General features: G+C 37.1%; 1 protein-coding gene across 1 annotated transcript in view; it reads right to left on the bottom strand.

Annotated features, from left to right (window-relative positions):
• Positions 1-1729: 1729 nt before the first annotated feature.
• Positions 1730-27483, bottom strand: part of rnf167 (ring finger protein 167) — a 65378-nt gene continuing 39624 nt past the window's right edge. Inside the window, exons 7-11 of the mRNA XM_039747200.1 lie at positions 22567-22657; positions 21510-21615; positions 20875-20968; positions 4702-4782; positions 1730-3771 (exon numbers count right to left, since the gene is read on the bottom strand). Of these exons, the coding sequence (XP_039603134.1) occupies positions 3404-3771; positions 4702-4782; positions 20875-20968; positions 21510-21615; positions 22567-22657 (740 nt within the window). The 3' untranslated portion in view covers positions 1730-3403. The remainder of the gene's footprint in view (positions 3772-4701; positions 4783-20874; positions 20969-21509; positions 21616-22566; positions 22658-27483) is intronic.

Genomic DNA, 27483 nt, shown 5'->3' with positions numbered 1-27483 from the left:
CCTACAAAACACAATAGTCGTACAGGAAAGCAAAAGTCAGTATTTAGAGAAACTTGAATTCTTTACAGTACATGTACTGTACATACATTCAATGGGTATTGAGAGTAGAAGTAATTACTATAGTATATCGACAGCTACCTACATGCCATCAGTCCTGATCCTTCTAGATCTCTCCTCAGTCTTTGACACAGTCAACCATGAGATCCTTCTTGCCATCCTCTTTGACCTTGGCATCACTGAGACTGCTCTCAGATTTCAGTCCCACATCTTGGGCAGATCACACCATACAGTATGTACTTATATGGATAGATGTCAACGGTGCCCTAAAGATTAGTGCTGGGTTCTCTACTTTTCTCTTCCTTCACTACCTCACTGGGCCCCACCATCCAATCCTATAGTTTCTCCTATCAGTGCTTTGCTGATGATATCAGCCTGTACCAGTCTTTTCATCCTGAAGACAGCACAGTATTAGCTAGATTCTCTGTATCTTGGTTATGTTTCCACCTGGATGAAGGACCATCATCTATAGGTCAAGCTGGCAAAAATGGAGTTTCTTGTTACCCTGGCAAGCTAGTCTGCTCAACTTCTCATCACTGTACAGCCAGGCTCACTGTTACTAACACAATTCAAGTCACTATGTAACTTTGGGGTGGTGATTGATGAGCAGCTGCTATATCTTTCTGTGACCACATTTCAATAGTCTCTTATTTGTGCAGATTAACTCTATATAACATCCAAAAAAATCAGATCTTATCTGACTTAGTATGCAGAACAACATCTGGTCCAGCCTTTGGTCTTGTCAGTCCTCCTGCTAATAGTGAATTGCGGTAATCCAAATGTGACATGTGCCATCAAGTCAGTAAAGATGGACCAAAATGCCAAGGCCCGTCTTGTATTTAATAAGCTAAGAAAAATTTATATCATTTCACTGTTCAGTTCACTACACTGGCTCCCAGTAAGCAGCACACATCAAGTACCAGTCCTTGATGTTTACCAAGAGAGTAATCAATGGGTAAGCACCTGTGTATATGGAGACACTGGTGAGGTGCTACACTAATTCTCATCCACTAAGGTTCTAGTTATGCCACCATGTTTAAGAAGTGATTGAAAACCCTGCTGTTCCGGGAATATGTCTAATTGTTAATGAAAACCTCTACTCTGTGTAAATCTGTCATACTGCTAATTGATATTTTTGTTATGCTACCTTTCTAGCTCTTCACTTGTGGAGAAAACTTATGTAACCTGTCCTGCTACACTTGTTCAAAACTGTCCTTAGACGGTTCTACTCAGAAATGAGATATTTTTGATATCTGTTGATATGCTACAATATAAACGTGGTAATAATATATAGCCTGTATCATAATATATTGTTTATAGGTATAATTTGGTGAGCAATAATCAAAAATGTATACTGATATTATCAAACCATGTCACAAAAAATCAGTTAAGCCAATGATTCTTTTGTTCTTCCACTGCTTATAACTATAAATTAAGCATTCAGAAATCTTTTATGATTTAGAAGTTTGTAATAAAAAGAAGAAACATTACAATCACAAATAAAAATTTTAAACAAATATAAATGTATTAGGGAAATTATCATGTAAAACAAAAAACTAAACAATCATCAGAATGTGTACAATGTAGAACACAATCAAAAAGATAATTTGGACTTATCTTTAAATAACAAATGGGAAAAAAAGCCTATAAAAATGCTTTACAGAATGGGTAATTCTAGTAAAATTAGAATTTTATTCGTTCATGGCACAGACAATAAGACATCTCATTAATTTTTAAAGAAACAGTAGTACAGACCCATTTAAAAAAATCTTACACAGAAATACGGAGAAACTGTGTTTCAGGCTAGAAACTGGTAATGTTTTATATAATAAGAATGCATGGGAAAAAGTCTCCTAAAAGCACAAGATACAGTACAGTACAATCATTTGGTCCAACTGACACCGCCCTCTCCAAATAGTATGCAAAGGTAAAAATAGAATGAGAAAACAATAGCCATTTTGATAATATACAGTATACATGTACATATAAAATAGTCCTACAGCAAGGCATGATATGCATCAGTATCAATGTGGTTCATTTCTTTTTGGATTACCCCCAATTTTATATTTACCATAAGGGTTTCTAACAGCACTTCACTGTTTTGTTTAATAAAGCTAATAATTAAACGCTTTTACTCAAAAACATAAAAACTGTCAGTTTCTCAAAGGACAAACTGGTGAAGAATAAAATACCACCTGTCAATTAGGTTAATGGAAAGAATCCCAGAAATTGTTTTACTGAGCCCATATATGTAGTGTACAGTAATCTGGGGACAAAGCAAAGACATTTGGTTATTATATTTCAAGAACTGAATGTCTTATAGGCAACTGAAAAACACTCTTAGCTCAACAAGAAAGAAGAATACTGATCATATTATTAAAGGCAGATTTTCACTGGCTAACACAGAGCACTTTTACTTTAAATTTACTTTACCCGGGGTTAAAAACTCTTGAGGGTTAAGGTGTTTCTGTATTTAAATTTCAGTTAAAGATCTATATAAATACACTGATCTACTGGAATTTGTCATTGAAATCATACTGAAACAGTTTCTTCATTGCCATGTATATCTGGTTAGTGGTGGCACTGATTCATAGTTTGTGGACTGTAAAATATCTCTGGGCCTGCAAAACTGTTTTAAAAGTAATACATTAACAGGAACAAAAAATAAAAAATAAAACTACCTTCTCTGTATCAAACAGTCACATATCCAATTTTCCTATGGTGCTACAGACCAGCTGAAAAGACTTTCTTTGAGGAGTCTACTAATTACAGGTAAATTATCCATTTTATCTGTGAAATTAAAAATTATCATTTATAGCACAACAATTGTGTGTGCTTGGATTAAGCTAAAGATATCCCTTTTGATCACATTACAAATGTGACCATGATCAGGTAAACTGACTTTGGAAAAATGAGAAATAAAGAAATATAAAGATTAAGCATTATCACATTTCTGCATTATTAGTTTTTTATGGTAAAGTGCATCTTCCTTCTAGACTATTAGTCCACTCATTCCATTAACTGTTTACAAAGTGAAGAACAAAATACTTAAAGCACAAAATTTCATTAACATTAAGAATTAAAAAAAAAAACTTTAACAACCCCCCCCCCCCAAAAAAACACCTGTAAACAATCCGTACATTACAAAAGACCATATTGATGCTAAGTATAGATTTCTACAGTTGATCATACAGCAGATTAGAAAACCCATCAAGGTAGTTATTGCAGCTGTAATAAGTAGTGGAGTCACTTTGCTTTTTGTTAAAAATAGAAAAGCATAAAACACACTGTTGTATTTGTAGAAGCAATAGTCAAAAGTTGTACTAAAACAGAATATATGTGATCATCAGATGTTTATTGGGCTTCTAGATAGTTCCTCATTGGCTGAGGGGTTTAGAAGTTGAACGGTGTCTCCTTCTGACTGGCTGCATTGGCCATCAGAATCGTCCTCATTTTCAGATGCATAGTAGTCATCTTGGGGAATGATACCATCTGATTCCTCCATGGAGCCAAAGGAATGGACACCACCACCCAGGGGTGGGTTGGACGGGCTTAACAAAGGAGTACGCTCAGAGCTTCCACCAACTTCTGGGCTGTTTTCCTCTTCTACCTCAGATTCAGAATCGTCATCTGAGCGGAAAGGACGTTGCTTACACACAGGGCAAGTTTTCTTTGTCTGTGTGAGCCAAGGGTCCACACACTTGCAATGATAAGCTGCAGAATGAGGAAAAAGTAGCACAACCAATAAATAAGGTAGTTTGAATTACAAAGCACAACATCAAAGAAAAGACATCTATTATCTGTTATAAGAGCAACAATATCAAAAAATACTCTCAAAAGTATAACTGGCAGTGTAAATAAAAGCATAAAAACAGGAATGTGATGTGATTGCTTTTGATTAAACTTATAGGCTGCACCTTACTGGATGGTAACTTAATGGATGGATACTGAATGAACAGGGCAGTCTGTTTATACAGCAGACTGCAGGCATAAACAGTTACCTTACACAAGTGACAAAAATCACATATTGCAGGCTGAAGAAAATTGCTCTGTTTATATTATATACACACACACAATCATTAAAAAGTCAGCAATACGTTAATGTTTTAACTTGCTTATTAGTGTTATTATTATTATTAATCCCAAAGGAAATTACTTTTTTTTTTGCCTACCCCTTGGGGTCAGCTATTGTACAGCGCCCCTGGAGCAATTGAAGGTTAAGAGCCTTGCTCAAGGGACCAGCAGAGTAGGATCTTTTTTGGCAGTGATGGGGATTCGAACCGGCAACCTTCGACCAACTTTGCTATATGGTCCAAACATCCCACAACAAGCTGAAAACGGACAGAAAGGTCTGGAGGAATCCTCTGATCAACATGATACAGAGGATAATAATTACAAATAGGGAAGTGTAATTAAATACTATGACTTTTCTTTATTCTCCAAAAAAGGTTTAGGGAAACAAAAAAACTTAAACATGCCAAAAAGACTATATGAAACATAATGATATAGTGAAATTCACAAGAATAATACAGAAAAAAATGATTGAGATGTACAGTATACTGTCCTTCCTCATTGGTTACAGTCCCACAATGCAACCCTGAAGTGCCCAAAATTAGTAAGTACATGCAGATAAACCGATTTTACCATGAGAGCAGGGAAGAATTCTCAGTTTATCAGCTTCTTCATATTCCTCTAAGCAGATGGCACAAACATCATATATGTCACCTGCAGTGGAAGTATAAACCATATTCAGTACATGTATAATTTATAACCAATATGCTAAAAGTGTACTGCTTTTGAATTTAGACATTTTGTTTAAAGCAAAACCTTAAAACAAAAACTTCATCACAAAGTTACTCTGCCAAAAGACTGATTAAACATACTGATTACACAGGCTTTTGAAATCAAATTAAAACTGTTTCACAGTTTCAGCCAAATTATTTTAGTGGCAAGGCATTACAATGAAAACCTGGGGGCTTGTGATGGAAAAAAAAAGATACAAAATATTGTGCCACATAATGAATCTATAAAAAAAAAAGAAGTTCTATTAAAAGCATTGTCTGAAAAACTATCTTAAAGACAGTCTACAATATGTAGTACAGTGACTTTAATATTGCAAGAAAAGGTGTGTATTCATTTTATTTGCCATTATAAGAAAAAGTATAAAGAATTATTACATGTAACATATCCAATGCATTACTTGGAAAAAAAAAAGGATCACCATTCAATAATGTTCAGATCTAAATTTTTCTTGTTAGACTCACAAGGGCTTAAGACAGCAAACTATATGGCATATGCACACATATCCAAATTGAGGCAATTCAGAGCTGCCAATTTGATTTCCTTTCACAAGCCATTGACATGTTTTGAGCCAAAGTCTCTAAAGTTTAAAATTTTAGCTTCTATTACAGAAAAGGCAGAGAAAAAAGTTAAACCACACCCATTCACAAAGAACATTAAAACAGGAAGTTAAACTGCTAGTGACTTTGAAAAAAGGAAGTGGTTAAAACTAACATTCTGCAAAAGAGGAGCTCAAGGTACAGCAAGCACCAGTTAGTGCATAGATTTTGCACAAGGCTTGCGATTGCCTTTTAAGGTCATGAAAGAGTAGTGAGGAGGGTAACAAGATGAAAAGCATCACGGCAGACTTGCACACACGTTATCAGAAAGCCACAAACTAAGTGGTGGTAAAACAAAAGTTCACAGCTCTAATCATTAAAAACACTAATACAAATCAAGTTGTTTTAAAGAGATGATGGTCACACTCTATCTCTTTAAATATCCTAATCGCAAAATAGTCAAGATCCTGTTAACTATTTGCTCATAAACATTTAAAGTAAAAGAAGAACAAAGCAAAGTAAGCTTGTTTTTATATACACACGCATATAAATGCATACATAAACAAAAATGGAAAAAGTCTGAAAAAATATATATGATATAAGGTCTAGTGGAAACATAAGACTAAGAAAAAAGAGGAAACGAGAAAAAGGCAACTTTATTATTAATCTGCTCACTGTCTATCAATGTAGAACTAAAAGTAATCATTAACAAATGATCTGTTAAAGGTTGTGAAATTTCACAGAGATTCATGTAAGAAGCTATAAGGCACTAAATCAACTTCACTGAGTGGCAGCATGCACATTTTTTCAGCTTCCTCCTCCTCCTCCTTATTTCCAGGTGTGAGCAAATCAGTTGGTGCCACAGATATGACAATTAGCTATCTGAAAAGAATTACTAAGTTATATTGTAGAGAAAAGTCAAGCCAAAAAAAAAAAAAGAGAGACCTTTTATTGGCCAACTAAAAAGATTACAATATGCAAGCTTTGAAGGCAACTTTAGACAAGATGTTATCATGTTTACTTCTTACCTAAAGAAGGGGCCTGAGTTGTCTCGAAAGCTTGCATATTGTAAACTTTTTAGTTAGCCAATAAAGGGTGTCATTTTGCTTGACTTTTCACTACATTCATAATAGCGAACACGGTACAACACCCTAGTATTACAAGTTATATTGTTACATTGTTAAATTAAAGCAGAGCACTTGTCAGCTTCCTAAAAGTATCTAGATGAGATACTGGGGCATCTATTACCTAATCAAATTAGCTTGACTGATAGAATATTCTCCTCACATCTGTAAAATTTCCTGTATTTTTAACAGCCTTCTTATTTGTGAACATTTAGTTTAAATTCTTATTTTTTGTCAGACTAAGAATTTTTGGAGCAAACTACTGTATTTAAAGCTGAAAAAATCTGATTAAATATATTAATGTTTTTAGTATTGATTTTTGGACGGAGAATAAAAAGGCTTTATGAAATCATAATTATTCAGTGTTTAATTATAGTATAACTGAAGCCAGATCAGCACACTCAGCTGAGCAAGCCATACATCAATAGCACAGGGTCAGAAACAAATGAAGATACTACAGTGAAAATGTCTTATGCATTGGGCTATATATAATGTGTATATATACTCAGCAAAAAAAGAAACGTCCTTTGACTTTCAACTGTTTTTACTTTCAGTAAACTTAATGTGTAAATATTTGTATGAACACTAAAAGAGTCAACACCATAAGACATAAACTAAAAATGTTTCACAATGTGTCCCTGAATGAAGGGAGGCTCAAAATCAAAAGTACCAGTCAGTATCTGGTGTGGCCACCAGCTGCTTGAAGTACTGCAGTGCATCTCCTCCACATGGACTGGACCAGATTTGTCAGTTCTTGCTGTGCGATGTTACCCCACTCTTCCACCAAGGCACCTAGAAGTTCATAGACATTTCTGGGGGGAATGGCCCTAGCCCTCACCCTGCGATACAACAGGTCCCAGACTTGCTCAATGGGATTGAGATCCGGGCTCTTCCACTGCGAGGATGATCAGCTGTCCTTCCTGACTCCCTGTAGCGCTGTCTTAGGCGTCTCACAGTGAGGACATGGCAATTTATTGCCCTAGCCACATCAGCAGTCCTCATGCCTCCCTGCAGCATGCCTAATGCACGTTCACGCAGATGAGCAGGGACCCTGGGCATCTTTCTTTGGGTGTTTTTCACAGTCGGTAGACAAGTCTCTTTAGTGTCCTGTGTTTTTAGAACTGTGGCCTTAAATGCCTACTTTCTGTAAGCTGTTAAGGTCTTAACGACCATTCCACAGGTACATGTTAATTAATTGATTATGGTTAATTGAACATGCATGGAAAACATTGTTTAAACCCTTTACAATGAAGATCTGTAAAGTTATTTGGATTTTTAAAACATTATTGTTGAAATACACAGTCCTGAAAAAGGGACGTTTCTTTCTTTCCAAAGAATATACTTGACCAGGGTATTCAACTCCAGTCCTGGAGGTCTGCAGTCAGTGAAGTTTTTCATTACAACTAGTTTAATAATTAGAAGCCAGAACTTGCAGACAATGAAACTTGGTATATAATTATCTGGAATATTTATATTGACACAGACACTTCATAATGCATGTACACAGCTAAATGGAAGCATGCTAGCTGAAGAGCTTGTGGCTCCTTTGTCATTTACACCCTCATTATTAACTGAAGGCTGGTTAAGAAAACAGGCAACAATTAAAACCTTAACACAGCTGCTTAAAACTAAAACAGGCAAATAAGGGCTCTGAATTGTAACAAACAAGGTAACTAAAACTAGGCCCAAAAACACAGTACTTTAGTAATAAATAAATGGGTTCTAATTAAAAATTTGGTTAAAGCAAAAACCTGCAACCACTGTGAACCTCCAGGATCAGTGATGTTAGGTATTACACTTACATCTCCTCATCATGTTGCTATGACTGAATATATAAGTCATAATCATTCAATACACTTGCATTGAACACCACCATGCAATTTCTCCAGCTAAAAAATAAACAGGTGACCCAATTCAAAACAGAAACTGTAGTAATGAAAGTTAAGACACACAACATGAAAAAGGTCAAAGAGCAACTGCACGAAAGCAAAATGTAAACTGTCAAATTTCACATTTCTTTTACATTATCTGACAATACAATTGTCTTACTTAAAAAAATGCAATTGAAGCATGCAAAAATTTTTGCTATTATGCCATTGTAGAACAAACACTGTTAGAATATCAACATTTTTAGATAGATTCATCCTAAGAAAATGAGAAAAACTGAAACAATGCACACAACACAATAATTCAATTTTTTTTTTTTTATCTTCTTCTTCCTCTTTCGGCTGCTCCCGTTAGGGGTTGCCACAACGGATCATCATCTTCCATATCTTTCTGCATCTTGTTCTGTTACACCCATCACCTGCATGTCCTCTCTCACCACATCCATAAACCTTCTCTTAGGCCTTCCTCCTTACCTCTTTCCTGGCAGCTCTATCCTTAGCATCCTTCTCCCAATATACCCAGCATCTCTCCTCTGCACATGTCCAAACCAACGCAATATCATTTCTCTGACTGTTTCCCAACCGTCCAACTTGAGCTGACCCTCTAATGTACTCATTTCTAATCCTATTCATCCTAATCACACCCAGTGCAAATCTCAGCATCTTTAACTATGACACCTCCAGCTCTGTCTCCTGCTTTCTGGTCAGTGCCACCGTCTCCAACCCATATAACATAGCTGGTCTCACTACCGTCCTGTAGACCTTCCCTTTCACTCTTGCTGATACCCGTCTGTCACAAATTACTCCTGAAACTCTTCTCCACCCATTCCACACTGCCTGCACACTCTTTTTCACCTCTCTGCCACAATCCCCATTACTCTGTACTGTTGATCCCAGGTATTTAAACTCATCCACCTTCGCCAACTCTACTAACTGCATCCTCACCATTCTACTGACCTCCCTCTCATTTACACACGTATTCCGTCTTGTTCCTACTTCATTCCTCTCCTCTCTAGAGCATATCTCCACCTCTCCAGGGTCTCCTCAACATGCTCCCTACTATCGCTACAAATCACAATGTCATCAGCAAACATCATAGTCCACGGGGACTCCTGTCTAATCTCGTCTGTCAACCAGTCCATCACCATTGCAAATAAGAAAGGGCTGAGAGCCGATCACTGATGTAATCCCACCTCCACCTTGAATGCATCCATCGCTCCTACCGCAGACCTCACCACAGTCACACTTCCCTCGTACATATCCTGTACAACTCTTACATACTTCTCTGCCACTCCCAACTTCCTCATACAATACCACAATTCCTCTCTTGTCACCCTATCATATGCTTCCTCCAGGTCCACAAAGATGCAATGCAACTCCTTCTGGCCTTCTCTAAACTTCTCCATCAACATCCTCAGAGCAAACATTGCATCTGTGGTGCTCTTTCTTGGCATGAAACCATACTGCTGCTCACTAATCATCACCTCACTTCTTAACCTAGCTTCCACTACTCTTTCCCATAACTTCATGCTGTGGCTCATCAATTTTATTCCCCTGTAGTTACTACAGTCCTGCACATCCCCTTATTCTTAAATATCAGCACCAGTACACTTCTCCACTCCTCAGGCATCCTCTCACTTTCCAAGATTCCATTAAACAATCTGGTTAAAAACTCCACTGCCATCTCTCCTAAACACCTCCATGCTTCCACAGGTATGTCATCTGGACCAACGGCCTTTCCATTTTCATCCTCTTCATAGCTGTCCTTACTTCCTCCTTGCTAATCCATTGCACTTCCTGATTCATTATCTCCACATCATCCAACCTCTTCTCTCTCTCTCTTTCTCTTCATTCATCAGCCTCTCAAAGTATTCTTTCCATTTGCTCAACACACTCTCCTCGCTTGTGAGTATGTTTCCATCTTTATCCTTTATCACCTTAACCTGCTGCACATCTTTCCCAGCTTGGTCCCTCTGTCTAGCCAATCGGTACAGGTCCTTTTCTCCCTCCTTAGTGTCCAACCTCTCATACAACTCATCATACGCCTTTTCTTTAGCCTTCGCCACCTCTCTCTTCACCTTGCGCCTTATCTCCTTGTACTCTTGTCTACTTTCTGCATCTCTCTGACTATCCCACTTTTTCTTTGCCATCCTCTTCCTCTGTATACTCTCCTGTATTTCCTCATTCCACCACCAGGTTTCCTTTTCCTCCTTTCTCTGTCCAGATGTCATGCCAAGCACCCTTCTTGCTGTCACCCTTACTACATCTGCTGTAGTTTCCCAGCTGTCTGGTAACTCTTCACTGCCATCCAATGCCTATCTCTCCTTCTCCCTAAACTCAACCTTGCAGTCTTCCTTTTTCAACTTCCACCATTTGATCCTTGGCTCTGCCCTTACTCTCTTCCTCTTCTTGATCTCTCAATGTCATCCTACAGACCAGCATCCTATGCTGCTTAACTACACTTTCCCCTACCATCATTTTGCAGTCTTCAATCTCCTTCAGATAAACTCTTCTGCATAGGATGTAATTGATCTTGTGTGCAACTTCCTCCATTCTTGTACGTCCCTCTATGTTCCTCCTTCTTCTTAAAATACATATTCAGCAAAGCCATGTTCATCCTTTTGGCAAAATCCACTATCCTCTGTCCTCCTTCATTCCCTCTCCTTGACACCATACCTACCCATCACCTCCTCATTTCCACTGTTCCCTTCACCAACATGCCCACTGAAATCCACTCCAATCACCACTTTCTGTCCCTTGGGTACACTGGTCATCACTTAATCCAACTCACTCCAAAAATGTTCTTTCTCACCTATTTCACACCCAACTTGGGATGCATATCCACTGACATCATTCATCATCACACCTCAAATTTCCAGCGTCATAATTATTACTCTGCCTGACACTCTTTTCACCTCCAAAACACCCTTGACATACTGTTCCTTCAGAATAACTCCTACCCCATTTCTCCTCCTATCCACACCATTATATCCACCTCCGATCCACCTGGCCTTACTCCCCTTCCATTTAGACTCTTGCAAGCACAATATATCAACTTTCCTTCATTCCATCATATCTGCTAACTCTCTCCCCTTACCAGTCATATTGCCAACATTCAAAGTTCCTACCCTCAGTTCCACTCTCTTTATATTCATCCTCTCCTCCAGCCATGTCTCCCCTTTCTTCATCTTCTTCTTTGACTAACGGTAGCCCAATTTCCGCCAGCACCCTGTTGGCTACTGGTGGTGGTGGTGGTTGTTAACCCGGGGCTCGACCGATCCGGTAGGAAATTTGTATTGTTGTCTGTATATTGATTTGGCAAAATTTTACACCGGATGCCCCTCCTGACGTAACCTTCCCCAAAAATATTAATGTGATGAGCCACGCAACACACACTCTTACTTAAATGTGCCTTACTGTTCTTGACTCACTTTTTTTGTATATTTTACATAAAAAAACAAACCATAATGCTCACGTCAAAGGTCAGTCTAAAATCAATTATTAAACAGCTCAATGGTTCACTAAATTATAAAGTACATGTAGCTTTCCAAATTATGTTACATTATCTAGAATCTAAGCATAAAAATATGACTACACTTTAGAACTAACATGTGGAAAATAAATATAGCTACTTACAAGAAAAGAGACACTGAAGGATACCTTTTGCTTGTGATAATATCAAGACAACGACTGGAACAATATTACTGTTTTTCGGTCTTTAGTTCATTTTTGCCTAGTACTTCTTGCCTTAAATTACTGTACGTATCTAATATACTTAACTAGAAAAGTTATGTCCAGGAAGTTTAAAGTGGCACATATCTCCTGAATGCAGAATTACATGGTTAACCACTGCAAATAAAAGCTCATATTCAGATATAGAAATTAATCAAAATTTAAAATTTACCAAGGATAAGCACAGCTACAGTTTATAAATGCAGTGACTATTTGTGATGGAAAAGATGAGTATAAAACTTAACTCAATAAATGCTCTTTTAATCCAAACAAGGTAATGCACATTAAGGAGGAAGCCACTGGTTTGCTAATCTCTTAGGCTGTTGCTTCTTTCTAGCTGAGTCATAAAGCATACAGCCATCTTTCGGTATTATTCACTATTAAAAGTCTCTAGTAATAATAGCACACAAATGAAAGATCCATTTAAGTGACAAGTACCTTTTAAAGATGACTAATTAAAATGTAAAACTATATTAATATAAACTGTATGTTTTAATTAGGCTTTCAATGACCAAATGCTTTTCACCTCCGATCATGTTGAAATTCTCACATTTCACACTTTTTTCACCCTATCCTCACCATGTAGACATTTGGTAGATGTTTAGCACTTTGGTTTCTGTTACTAAACTCTGCTGCAATGCTAAGTCAAGCTCTTGGAATAACATGTACCCCAATGATATTAAAATATGTATTTTAGGTAGAACCTTCCAAAACTTCAAAAAATATAAACCATGCTCAAAAACTTCTAAATATGAACCTGAAAAAAGTGTTCCACACTGATGATTTTATTAATAGCTACAAATGATCTCCTGTGCACTAAAATATTTGATTTACAAATTTATAACATTAGATGTTTATTGTGTGTTTTTGGTTTCAGAACAAACATAAAAGAACATATTGTCTTATTGAATTTGTAATATAGGAGAAAAATACATTTTTGGGTATTTATTCCTGCCTAGTCAATATGTACTAGATCCCCTTCACATGCCAAAGTCAAGAGATGGATTAAAGAATTCTATCATGGTGAGGACATCTCACTCTCAAAGACCACCTAACTTCAATTCTCCATTACAGTTTGTCTATGGTGGCAACATTTTCTTTTGTCAGTGTTTAAGAATGGATGTGCATGAGATATGAGATACAATATAGATTAGTTATCTGCATTCTGTATTAATTCTTCAAGGCCAATTAAATATGAGCAAGGCCTATGCACAATGGGTGCCCAGAAAGTGATGAAACACTGCACTAAAAGTTCCAAGGAGAATCTCAAGCTAAATAATTTGTACTGGGAGAAACTAAGGAAATATTAAAATGGAGATGAAATCCTGATGTAGCATTATAACTGAGAGACCCAACTGAAACAAAGGAAGCAAGGTGATTCTCCAAAAGCAAAGAAAGCTAATATCCAAGCCAGTACCAGTAATAACACATTCACTTTTTTATGACACGGGTCTGGTTAGATTTATTACAGCCCCCAAAAGTCTCATATAATTGGTCAATGTTACGCTTATTTACTTTGCCATTTGCAAATGTCACCAGGGAAAAATTGATGATCAATAAAGTTGATCATCCACCTTGAGCTTCATAACAACCTCGCAATGCATAGTTTGCAAAGGTTGAACTATGAAACAGAATTGGAGATGCCATTATGATTTTAATTTGTTCTCATGTTATTCTCTGCACTTTGAAGAGTACTGTATATATGAAACGACATGTTTGAAAATACAAGAAACCATGTCCCTTACTGATTCAATGCAGTATGCAGCATTTTAAATTCCAATACAGGAATGGGGACGATCCCATTTTATAAGGGAGATGTTTCTTGATAATGAATTTCACTTAAAACACAACATACAAAATTATCAAGATTAAATTTAATGAATGGAAAAATAAAGTTTCACTTAAGAGAACAATTTCACGTGCCAAATGAATGTATCCCATGACTGTGAAAATACCAAATGTTTCCTTTAGGATAGACAAGTCAAAACATGAATTAACCTATGAAAGCACTCATATTGGCAATGAAAGAAATTCTGCCTCTGAATCAACTGTTGACAACAGAAAAGAATTTGCTCTTACTGAACCATATACTGCTAGCACACTTGCCTATTTAAAATGTACTCTGTAAATTGATAGTCTACATCTGTAACCCTAACCTTTTTTTTAGTTTTTTATAAAAACTATTCCCCCTGTTGTTCTTATGTTTTAAATATTCTGTAGTGCACAGAGACCAAAAAAAAAAAAAAATCTAGGATACAATTCAACGTCAGTACAAACAGCTGGTGTGTAGTGCAGGACCTGAAGAGGCTTGCATTATTTATACTGTAAGTAACAATGACTAGAGTGCATCGAAAATTAAAAATGACAACAGTATGCAAAAAAAAAACAAAAAAAAAACATGTTTTTGTATTTTATGCTCCTAGATTTCACTTTCCATGTGTACCCACTTTTGACATACTCAACAGAAAGGACTGAAACAGTAATGTATACTGCTCAAACACTTCATAAACAGTTAAATTTAGTACCACAAACTGTTTATACAATTTTTCATTTAAAGGTGGCCCTTAGAAAGGCTGCAATTTAAGGCTGAATTAAAAAAAAATGTCAATAAGACAATAGTCTATGTTTTTCTTTCAACAACAAAAGCTACAGTATGGTGAATAGACTGTGGTAAAATAATGTTACTGCATTTATAGTATCATAAAAAAATTTCCTGTTGCTGTATTGACATGGAGACCCATGAGTAACTGTTTATTAACTGACTAATGAGATACTATTTTAGATAAAAAAAGACTTCTGTAAAGAAGTTAGTTTTTTACCTTCAGAAAGTATACCAATACAAATGAGGCATTGTGAAAATATTTCATGATGAACTGCTATTAATGGTGTCACTAAAATATATAATTAACACTGAGTTTGAGATAATTTAACACTCTAACAGACCCTATTACCAAAGGAGAACTTGTACAACTTTTTAATCTTTGTTTAATAACCGCTTGTTCCAAAAAGAAAACATTTTATATGAAGCTGAAATTGACAAGCAAAGCAGTATCCAGCATTCTTATCCAGAAATTCCATAACTGCACTATATAAACTGGTACTGTAGAATTTTATTTCTTGACAATAAAAAGGTACACCCTTTATTTAATTTTCCAAACAATCTGATATTATCAGGATTAATATCACCCAACATTGTTTGGGATAGTGATCTTAAGAGAATTTACTATCAATTTTGCATGTAAACTGTCAAAAAAATTAAAGGAACACTTTGAAAACACATCAGATCTCAATGGGAAAAAGAAATCCTCCTGGATATCTATACTGATATAGACTGGGTAATGTGTTAGGAACGAAAGGATGCCACATCGTTTGATGGAAATGAAAATGATCAACCTACAGAGCCCTGAATTCAAAGACGCCCCAAAAATCAGAGTGAAAAAATTATGTGGCAGGCTAGTCCATTTTGCCAAAATTTAATTGCAGCAACTCAAAATTGTACGCAGCACTTTGTATGGCCCCTGTGTTCTTGTATACATGCCTGACAACATCGGTGCATGCTTCTACTGAGATGACAGATGGTGTTGTGGGGGATCTCCTCCCAGATCTGGAACCAGGACATCACTGAGCTCCTGGACAGTCTGAGGTGCAACCTGGTGGCATTGGATGGACCAAAACATAATGTCCCAGAGGTGTTCTATTGGATTTAGGTCAGGAAAGTGTGGTGGCCAGTCAATGGTATCAATTCCTTCATCCTCCAGGAACTGCCTGCATACTCTCACCACATGAGGCCAGGAATTGTCGTGCACCAGGAGCCACTGTACCAGCATAGGGTCTGACAATGGGTCCAAGGATTTCATCCTGATACCTAATGGCAGCCAAGGTGCCTTTCTCAAGCCTGTAGCGGTCTGTGTGACCCTCCATGGATATGCCTCCCCAGACAATCATTAACCCACCACCAAACTGCTCATGCTGAATGATGTTACAGGCAGCATAAAGTTCTCCATGGCTTCTCCAGACCCTTTCACTTCTGTCACGTGCTCAAGGTGAACCTGCTCTCATCTGTAAAAAGCACAGGGCACCAGTGGTGCATCTGCCAATTCTGGTATTCTATGGCGAATGCCAATCGAGCTGCATGCTGCTGGGCAGTGAGCTCAGGGCCCATTAGAGGACATGGGGCCCTTGGGTCACCCTCATGAAGTCTTTCTGGTTGTTTGGTCAGAGACATTCACACCAGTGGCCTGCTGGAGGTCATTTTGTAGGGCTCTGGCAGTGCTCATCCTGTTCCTCCTTGCCCAAAGGAGCAGATACTGGTCCTGCTGATGGGTTATGGACCTTCTATGGCCCTCTCCAGCTCTCCTAGAGTAACTGCTTGTCTCCTAGAATCTCCTCCATGCCCTTGAGACTGTGCAGGGAGACACAGCAAACCTTCTGGCAATGACACGTATTGATGTGCCATCCTGGAGAAGTTGGACTACCTGTGCAACCTCTGTAGGGTCCAGGTATCGCCTCATGCTACCAGTAGTGACACTGACTGTAGCCAAATGCAAAACTAGTGAAGAAACAGTCAGATAAGATGAGGAGGGAAAAATGTCAGTGGCCTCCACCTGTTAAACCATTCCTGTTTTGGGGGTCATCTCATTGTTGCCCCTCTAGTGCATCTGTTGTTAATTTCATTAACACCATAGCAGCTGAAACTGATTAACAACCCCCTCTGCTACTTAACTGACCAGATTAATATCCCATAAGTTTCATTGACTTTATGCTATACTCTAATTAAAAAGTGTTCCTTTAATTCTTTTGAGCAGTATATGTACATTGAACGTCTAAGCATTTAACTTTAAAATATGCTGTTCACTTTCATATCAAAATTATGGTTAAATACTATTTAGTGGTCGGACCAGAATATAGTAAACACTGAATGAACGACAGCAGCAATTTAGGAATAATTTAATTTAGTAGTATGATTGTTAGCAATGGTACTTCAAGCCAAGACTCAGTAAATGATTTAGTGCTTAAAATGTAGCGTGGGATTGCATGTATCGGGCAGACACTTGGTAATTCCTGCAAATTCTAAATTTTAATGAAGAGATTTCCAGCACATTTTTATTTGGTAGTACTTATTGTAGGCGCAATCAACATCAGTTTCTTCTTTTTTTCCCCACTGTTTTACTTTTTGTTAAAATGTAGGATGTCACCTTCCTGTTGAGCCATTGCTCTGGGCCAGAACACGCAGTAGTGGAATATAGCAACTTCGGCGAAATTGTCCAAGTGTGCAGCAGAAGATGAAGTTATGGGGCTTATGAGTCCTTTGTTTAAACTTCCCTTTATAATTCAGACCATCCAACAAGATTAGTTTTACAACAGAAAGGGGTTGAAATGGGATAGTGACACAGGTACTCTGCACAGGTATTTCCTCGTTCTCTGAAGTTAATGTATGTGTATCATCAGTTCAGACCACAATAACCAAAATGTCTGTCTGGATCTCCAAGGGGAACAGCCTTATTGTCTTGCATTTTAATATAAATTGGTTATAGCCTGCCTTTCAAGGGGATAACACCTAGCCAACCCAACTGCAATCCTCAACCCTGGTTATTTAACTTGTACAAAAAGGAGTGTAATGATTATCACCAAAGGGCCTCTGTAATTTTAGTCCAATTAACTGAGGGTTATTTTTCTACAGACTTTATATACAAGGTAAATGTGTCCTAAATTTTTACTGAGATGTGAACATGCAATCCAAATATTACTGATACGAAGATTCAGATGGGACTAAAATTACAGATGTCCTCTGATAATAATTTACCGCACTTCCTGGTGCAAAACTAATCTCATTAAAATAGGGTTAGAACTTAACTTATGTTAAACTGAAGGCTTAAAACAGGCTGTAGTATATTTTTGCATACCAGCAATATATAAATTCGGGAAACGGACATGGATTGTTCAGTGAAATCATATTTTTTTTGCTCTTTTTTATTTGACAAACTGGCACCTGCCGATTTACGTCCGTGTTGAGAAATTTCAGGAAACATACAATTATCAGTTCTTTAAAATGTTTATAGTGGACTCACTGGCTTTAAACCAGAATCTGAAAAGTACTTATCACTTGAACATTATGAACAACGGCTATAATATGAACATTAGCTGTAGAAGGCTGCCACCCCTCTACCTCTGTCAAGAAGGACAATCCAGCAGAAAAATTAGGACTTTGTAAGACACCTTTTTCTATTATGCTACAATTCTTCTTTACATTCTCTGTTGCAACAGTCCACAGCAACCTCAAAGCAAACATGTTTACTGGCATAATAATAATAGAATTGTCCTTCTCAAACCCACTTACTCCAATTCATAAAAATAGTAAAGAAGAACAAGGAGAACATGCGAACTCCACACACACACACAGTCACATGCTGGATTTAAACCTAGTATACTGGATCCGTAAAGTGGCAGTGTTAATCGGTCTGTACTACTGTGCCACTTAAGCTTGCGTGCTAAAAGTGTTTTAATTATATTTTGACCAAATACCTTCAATTTCTTTCACACATACAACCTTCTGCTGACTGCTCAGCTCTCTTAAAGCTGCAGAAATGTTATATATATATACATATAATATAAAATACTTATTTTTCACAACCTGCTTTAAATTTTTAGATTTTTTTATATTACTCTAATAATGCAATAGCAAGTCTGTATTGTGAATGGAAATCTCTACATGCAAAATTTAAGAATAAAACTGCAAAAACAACAAGTTATATGAATGACTTGCTGACAGCTTTGACTACTCAACTTTATGCTATTCTATAAACTGCACTATATTACTGTAAACATCAGAAATAATAAACTGACATAAAAAAATGCATGAAATATTAAAATCCCAGTGCATTTTAAACTGTGGGATGTTGAAATCCTCCCCAGAACACACTTTCACTACCCAACATGACCCACGCAACCCACACTCCCCTTTGTGTTAAATTTAAGGAGGGAATCCAAATTTCAAAAATGAATTTTGAGCCCTATGAAAGTAGATTTACTTCTATTAATACATTTTAATATTTTAATTTTCACTGTCAGGTTAACACTAGAATTACCAGAGCCTACGAAAAAACTCGTAGATCCGTCTCACCTTAAATCGCTTCTCACCTATCCATCAGCATCTTTTGTCCTTTAAATGTGTTGATAAGCAGCAAGCAGTCTGCTATCACATCCCCCACCGGCGCAAACGTTTCTCAGCTCAAGTTGGTTTACCTGCGTGTCAGTTGCTTAGAGTTGTATAGAGTGAGAAGTCAAGCAAAATGACACCTTTTATAAATACTATATCGTTATTTGGAACACATGCATTTCATGTGTGTTCTGTGTCTACAATGATCTATGTCACGGATGCCCACACTTTTTCGGCTTGCAAGCTACTTTTAAAATTACCAGGTCAAAATGATGTACCTACATGAAAAATGCTATAGCTCTTCAGTTTAAGGACCACAACCTTAAATATGGAAGTGTAAACGATCATTTCAACATCACCAGTCTTGGCTGTGAAATGTTCCAGTGCATGCAGAACATTGTTTTAGCTGTTTACCCAATTACTCAATCAGCCCATGCGCTGAAATATTTGTGTTACAAAACTAATAGTTAAATTCCAGGTTTTATCTGTGAGCATATTTCAAAACATACTTACAAGAAGAGATTTAGCTTTGCTGCTTGTCTTTACAAAAACACAAAAAGAGTTGTATCTACAGGTGGGGCAGGAAGCACAATTGGTGGGTGCACCATAGAACAAAAAAATAAGTGTGGTGAAAGGCTCCCTCTGGTGGACCTGAGAGAAACTAATTGTTCTAAATAATACCCAGTGGAATGTTTTGTTTTCTCAAAGGCACATGAATGATAAGACTTTCACTATGTTGTATTTAAACTACAGACAAAGTCATAACAGGTTGCTTTTTTTTTTTTTTATATATAAAAAGAGTAACAACATCATTGTTTACACCTGGCTACTATTAAAGTAAATTAACAATGTAATCCAATCAACGATGTAGCTAGAATGAATACATAAAACAGAACATGAACAGAACAGAATGTTAGTAAATTATTTATTGTATTATGTTACTTAATTTAAAATTGGGTATGTGATATTCCACAGCCCATCGTAATGGCTGGGCAACCTGACTGCAAACGGATGCTTTTTCTTTTCCTGGTTAGGAAGCTGGTACTGTGAAAAGATGGTAGGAAATTGCCTCTTAAGGTCATGTGCAAACCCCCTACACCCTCAAATATGGACAAACTACAGGGCTGAATGGGGGTTTTAGTTTTAGTGGCAGCAGCAACAGTATATAGAGAAGATATATTTATAAAGGTAATGCTTAATGGACAATTTAATTGTATTTTAATTCAAATATCCACTAAAATAGACACTTTCATTTTTCTGAATTACTAACTCCTTTTTTCTGATTTGTCCCTAATTTAAGGCTACCTTTCCGAAATTAAAGTTGTCAATTTAAAATTATTATTTCAGAAATCCGGTAGAACAACCTTCATTTTGCCATTTTCAAAGTTCCTGACACAAGTGATCAGACACCTAGCTAGAGACTAAATCTCATTCATTCCTGTAAATTACCATTAAATATTACTTTGGCTTTAAAAACGAATGAATAGAAGATTTAATATTTCTCTTAGTATGCCTCATTACAATTGTACCTTTCAATAACAAGAAAAGACAAATGTCTCAGACTTAAAACAGCTACATACCCTTCTTAAATTTATGAACAGGGATCTTCTTCAGCTGGTCTTTAGTAAGCCTGTTCCTCCTCAGCCTCCTGCGGTACTGTACACACCGTACAATCTACAAAGGAGGTTATAAAAAAATAAATAAACAAACCCCCACTGTATTACACAACAGTCATCAGAACAATGAAAATCCTAAACAATCTCCACCCCACCAAGGCCATTTTTAATTTCATAATTCAAATATTTCCATGGATCTCTTTTTCAGTACATCTTAGTTAGCTAAAACAAAGGAGTAAATCTGGGTATGTCAGAATATGTTTTTACTTTGTAGAAAGCAATAATCATGGCATTTTCAAAGAACAGGTATCTATAGCACAAAAAGCAAAGGTTTCAGAAATACCTACACTACTACAAAAACTGGAATTATGGAATAAACATGTATATTGTGAAAACATACTAAAGATGTATTTCTTTAATTGCTATGAAGCACAAGTATGAGATATACAAGTATGATTATATAAAACAGTGGTGTTTATTATATTCACATATATAAAAAAGTAGTGATTATAACCAGTCTCAAAATGTACAGAAAACAAGCAGTTGCATAGAATTTGCAGGTAGTGAAAACATTGTAAGAAAGATGATCTGAAACTAACCATAACTGATAACATGACGATGATGATGATGGCAACCACACCAGTAAAAGGGATGAGGTAGAAGCCAAGAGGAAAGGCGTAATCCGGAAGCAAAACAATGTGAGCACTATGCCAAAAAAACAAAAACAAACTTGCTTAGCAGATCCACTCAATGAAGAACACCATAACATTCTTAACTGTTAATCTGCAAAGAAAGCTTTTATTGATTTGTCAGTTGTCTCTGGTCTTTTAGCAGTCACAGCGTTATTATTAAATTTACACTTGGCCACAGATGAATATTCAAGATGGATACATTTATTCATTGGGGAGAGCTAATTCTAAAACAAAACAAAAAAAACCCAAGACTCCCTGGCAGTTTTACAAATATTTGTGAACATGGAGAGGAGTCAGCTAACTCTTAAGAATTACCCAGGGCACAGGAGTGGACCAAACTGTGCTTGCTGCCCAAATGGCTTATGCAAGACGACAGTGGAGATACCATATCTTCGCTGTAGGAGTGCTATTAACCTTTGCCTGGAGAAATTACCTCCAGATAGAAAATGCTTTTAGTGAAAACTATAAGCCTTGCCCTCCGTTGCTGAGGTGTTTCACTTGCACTTACTTTATTGAGCAGTGGTTTTTGCTTTGTTTCGACGTTGTCTCCCTTCATCTTTGACATCAGCACAACTTCATTGCTACGTGGTGGAATTTGTCACGCACAGGTCTTTTGTAGTGAGAAGTGAGGTGCACGCAAATGCCAAAAAAAGTTAAAAGTGCATGCATGTGCCATCTAGTGGCTGTGGCTGAGCATGAGCAGAGCACACCGATCCATACACACACAGGTCTTTCATTTATATATGTCTAATTACCACTTCAGAGGTGTTTTGGCTCTAGGGCAGTAGGTAAATGTCATAAAAAGGGTTTCACACACATAGTACTGTCAAGTCTCAATTTTAAAGGGCAAAACTAGGAAAAGATCAATGACTAACATGATGTGCTTAAAATATTTTTAAAGTAGGAAGATGCACAAGGCAGGCTTGATTTTCATTGCTTTATTTGCATATGTATAGGTACTTACGCTTTGTCGTAGAGGAAGTACAGTTGTAAATATTCTGCTGCAGTGGCACCTATGAAGACTGAAGGGATTTCAATCTGCTTAACAATATCCTCTAAACAAAAAAAGAATGTGTTCATTAATATTTCTAAATTGAAGCCAAGGTCAACATTAATTTTAGATATTTTTAAATCTTGTATAAATAAAGATTAAGGCAGCATGGTCAGATTTTATACATTAGAAAAATTTACATATGGAAAAAAAAAACAGTTTATCTATATTAAACTTGTTTAAACAAACGTAAAATGTTCTCAATTAACTAACCTATTAAACACTTCTATGCAGACCTTGAAAAAAACACACACACGATCAATTCCTACACATCCAATGCATCTTAAGTTCTATTATACAAATTTAGCAATTGATAAAATTTAGCAATACAAAGTAAACACAACACAGATTATGTATATCTTCAGAAAAAGACCTTTAATAGAGAACAAGTGAGCAAAAACTGTAAAGAATATTCTGTTTTCCCACTGAGCCTTTTTTTAGACCTTACTATGTACATGATATTTTTTCCATTATTAAATTGTAATGTAAATAATCAACCGAATTTCCCATTAACGTTCACCTAGACTATGGTTATTGTCACTGCACAAAACTAAACTTGTAGGTTGTATCCTGACTCGCTATATCACATGTATATTGTTATAAAAAATGCAATTATTTTGAGATACACAAAATCTTTGCCCATCAAGTTAGTGTGACATCACCATAGACTTCAGAATATAATTTAAATTATTTCAAAGAGCATGGAAACAGAGGAGTGTAATAAAAAAATAAAAGGAAAAACAAAAAATGACAGATACAGATGAAGGCAGAAAATCCCTTAACCTTTAGCCAAGTTATTATATTTGTGCACATGAATTTCCCCTAGTGAAATGTGATTGGTTTAACTTGCCAATATTATTTATCACAATATTTATATGCGTCAACAGAAATAAAAAAAAAAAAAATAGAACAAAGCAGCTCCAAACCATAAAATTTGCACTATTCTGCTTTACAGATAGTATCAGGCTTTTTTGGTCAAATGCTGTGTTTGGTTTTTGCCAAACATGTCTTCTGGCACTATGGCCAAAGAACTTCGTCTTTGCCTAGTCTGTCCTGAGCACATTGTTACAAAAGTTTTGTTATTTTCTTAAGTGTTGTGACAGATGTAAGGGAACATTGCCTCACCGGGATGCTGGGAGAAGGGAGGGACCAGGAGAGGGGCAGTATTTTCCCCCAGAACATGAGAGGGCAGCCTTCCTGGGTTGCATGGGGCCCACAAAGCCGGGATGCTCAACCCTGTGGGGGGACGTGGCCACCGCCTGGACAGCTCCAGAACAGTGGTCGACAGCACTTCCGCCACAACAGAAAGTACTGCCAGAAGAGGAGCTGAACCCATATGCAGCACTTCCGCCACACCCGGAAATGCTGCCGAATGTTAATCAAGAAGCACCTGGATCACTTCCAGGTGCAGCATAAAGAAGGCCGCCACACTCCACTCAGGGCCAGAGTCTAGGAAGGAGAAGACAGGAGCCTGAGTCAGGAGGAGGAGGTGGTTGAAGAGGAAAAAGAGAGAGAGAGAGAGAGAAGGGACTGAGAGCATTATTGTTGCTAATTGTGCACTGTGGGTTTGTGCTATAAAATAAAGCATGTGTATTCGGGACATTCGTTGTCTGTCCGTCTGTGGCCGGGCTGGTCTACAGTGTTCATGGACAAACTTCAGTCTTGTACCAATGTTCTTCCAGGACAGCAAGGGTTTCCGCCTGGTACACCTCATACAAAGATTTCATTTTTGCAGCCTCTTTGAACATAATGGACTCATGCACTTTGACATCAACAGTGGCAAGAGCTAACTGTGCATCCTACGATGAAATGCTGGGGTTGTTAGAGCATTCTTTCAACATCACGCATTCTGCTTTTGGGCTGACTTTGCTGGGGTGGCTTTGCCAGATGTTTGAAATCTTCTCCAGTTGTAGATGATCTTTTGCAATGCAATAGTTTATTTCCAATTGTCTGGAGTTCTATTAAATTTCTAACATGGTAATAAACATTTTAAAAACAAAGATCAAAGTAAATGTCTTTGGTTTAAACAAGGCTGATTCCTGCAAGATGCCCTCTAATGACTCCAATCATTTCCAACCAATTTTAATTTTATATATTTGAGGTTGCAATAAACAAATTCTAGATCTTGGCACCATTAACACAATGACTAGGAACTATTAATCTACTAGCCAGTTATTTAAATCTGGCCAAAGAAGAAAATCGGTCAGTTTTTCCCGTTTTTTTTATTTTAAGCAAGACAAAACATGAAAGCCTGCAAATTTAAACAAAATTAGATTAAGAAAAAGGAGAACAAAGCTGAAAATCTTTGCATTGTTGTTCAGTTTTGATGGTTTAGCGATGACAAGATCGTGTTAGGTTAGAAAGTTATGGTGTTCTAGAACAGACATCAGCCATAAGGTGCGTTACAGCTGATAACAGGCTCACATACGTCAAGATATCAGCATATTTGAGTCTGTGAATGCTGCACTGAAGCCTGTTGCTGTGTTTCCAAATTTTTTATCAGAAGAAGACTGTAAAAGGATCTTCATTAGTCCTTTGTAGCCTTGTGCCGATTGGCAATAGCAAGAACAATAGCTGATTGATTACTTCCATGGCTGGAAGTTCAGTAGGGAGTTGAAATTACCTCCAAGAAAGTCTCGTCCCAGGACTTCCTTTTATAATAGAGGGATATTATAATTATAATAGAGAGCTGGTGCAGCTGCGTTATTCTTATATGCGAGAGGATGTTTCATGCGGGGAGGGCTTCTGTTCTCTTTCTCCGATGTACAGTAGAACCCTCATCCTCATCTGAGTTCACCTCTGCTATAGCATATCTTTATTTGAAAGCTGCATTTTCAGATGGGAGAAGAGCGTGAATGCGACTGGGAGAATAAAACTGAATAAAAAAAAACAGTAACCTTTACAAGTATCATACATTTACATTGTCTGTTACAGACTCAAATCAAATGTATGTTTTTATTGTATAAAAGTAACAATAAGAGCAGCTCACTACTCAAAACCTATTCTGTGACAGGGAAGGCTTGAACCCACGACCTTTTGAATAGGAATCTGCAGTTCTTACCGTACTACCAAAGAAGTCACGACAACCAAGTACACTAAGCAGATTTGTTTTTCTTCGCGTATACTCTTGAATAAAAGCACACTTGTTCTGTTATATTTGTACCTTTTGTGAAAGTGCTTATTTGATATTTGGACTTCAGTCTTCACACATTATACACTTCATGCCAAAATTTTGTTGTTAGAACTAAAACATGAAAAAAGTTTGTCTTTTAGGTATGTGTTCAACATTTCTTCTTGCATTTCCCGTCATCCTACACTTACACAGATCTTTGTAGACACTGAACACACATGAAATGCATGTGTTCCAAATAATGATATTTTTTTTAGCCTATACAGCTCCAGGTACCTCACTCCCTGATATACAGTCACATGAAAAAGTTTGGGAACCCCTCTCAGTCTGCATAATAATTTACTCTACTTTCAACGAAAAAGATAACAGTGGTATGTCTTTCATTTTCTAGGAACATCTGAGTACTTGGGTATTTTCCAAACAAAGATTTTTAATGAAGCAGTATTTAGTCCTATGAAATTAAATCAAATGTGAAAAACTGGCTGTGCAAAAATTTGGGCCCTTTGTAATTTTGCTGATTTGAATGCATGTAACTATTACTTGCAACACCAAATTGGTTGGATTAGCTCATTAAGCCTTGAACTTCATAGACAGGTGTGTCCAATCATGAGAAAAGGTATTTAAGGTGGTCAATTGCAAGTTGTGCTTCCATTTGGCTCTCCTCTGAAGAGTGACAGCATGGGATCCTCAAAGCAACTCTCAAAAGATCTGAAAACAAAGATTGTTCAGTATCATGGTTTAGGGGAAGGCTACAAAAAGCTCTCTCAGAGGTTTAAAACTGTCGGTTTCAACTGTAAGGAATGTATTTAGGAAATGGAAGGCCACAGGCACAGTTGCTGTTAAACACAGGTCTGGCAGGCCAAGAAAAATACAGGAGCGGCATATGCGCAGGATTGTGAGAATGGTTACAAACAACCCACAGATCACCTCCAAAGACCTGCAAGAACATCTTGCTGCAGATGGTGTATCTGTACATCGTTCTACAATTCAGTGCAATTTGCACAAAGAACATCTGTATGGCAGGGTGATGAGTAAGAAGCCCTTTCTGCACTCATGCCACAAACGGAGTCGCTTGTTGTATGCAAATGCTCATTTAGACAAGCCAGATTAATTTTGGAACTAAGTGCTTTGGACTGATGAGTCAAAAATTGAGTTATTTGGTCATAAAGCGCTTTGTATGGTGGAAGAACAACACTATATTCCAAGAAAAACACCTGCTACCTATTGTCAAATTTGGTGGAGGTTCCATCATGCTGTGGGGCTGTATGGCTAGTTTAGGGAAAGGGGTCCTTGTTCAAGTCGAGGGTCGGAATAATTCAACCCAATATCAACAAACTCTTCAGGATAATGTTCAAGCATCAGTCACAAAGTTGAAGTTACACAGGGGATGGATATTCCAACAAGACAATGACCGAAAGCACAGTTTGAAATCTACAAAGGCATATATGCAGAGGGAGAAGTACAATGTTCTGGAATGGCCGTCACAGACCCCTGACTTCAATATCATCGAAAATCTATGGGATGATTTGAAGCAGGCTGTCCATGCTCAGCAGCCATCAAATTTAACTGAACTAGAGAGATTTTGTATGGAAGGATGGTCAAAAATATCTCCATCCAGAATCCAGACACTCATCAAAGGCTATAGGAGACGTCTAGAGGCTGTTATATTCACAATAGGAGGCTCAGCAAAGTATTTATGT

This window comes from Polypterus senegalus, chromosome 3 (genome assembly GCF_016835505.1).
Source record: "Polypterus senegalus isolate Bchr_013 chromosome 3, ASM1683550v1, whole genome shotgun sequence".
In the NCBI taxonomy this organism is placed as follows: Eukaryota; Metazoa; Chordata; class Cladistia; order Polypteriformes; family Polypteridae; genus Polypterus; species Polypterus senegalus.
This window is presented reverse-complemented; position numbering and strand designations above follow the sequence as displayed.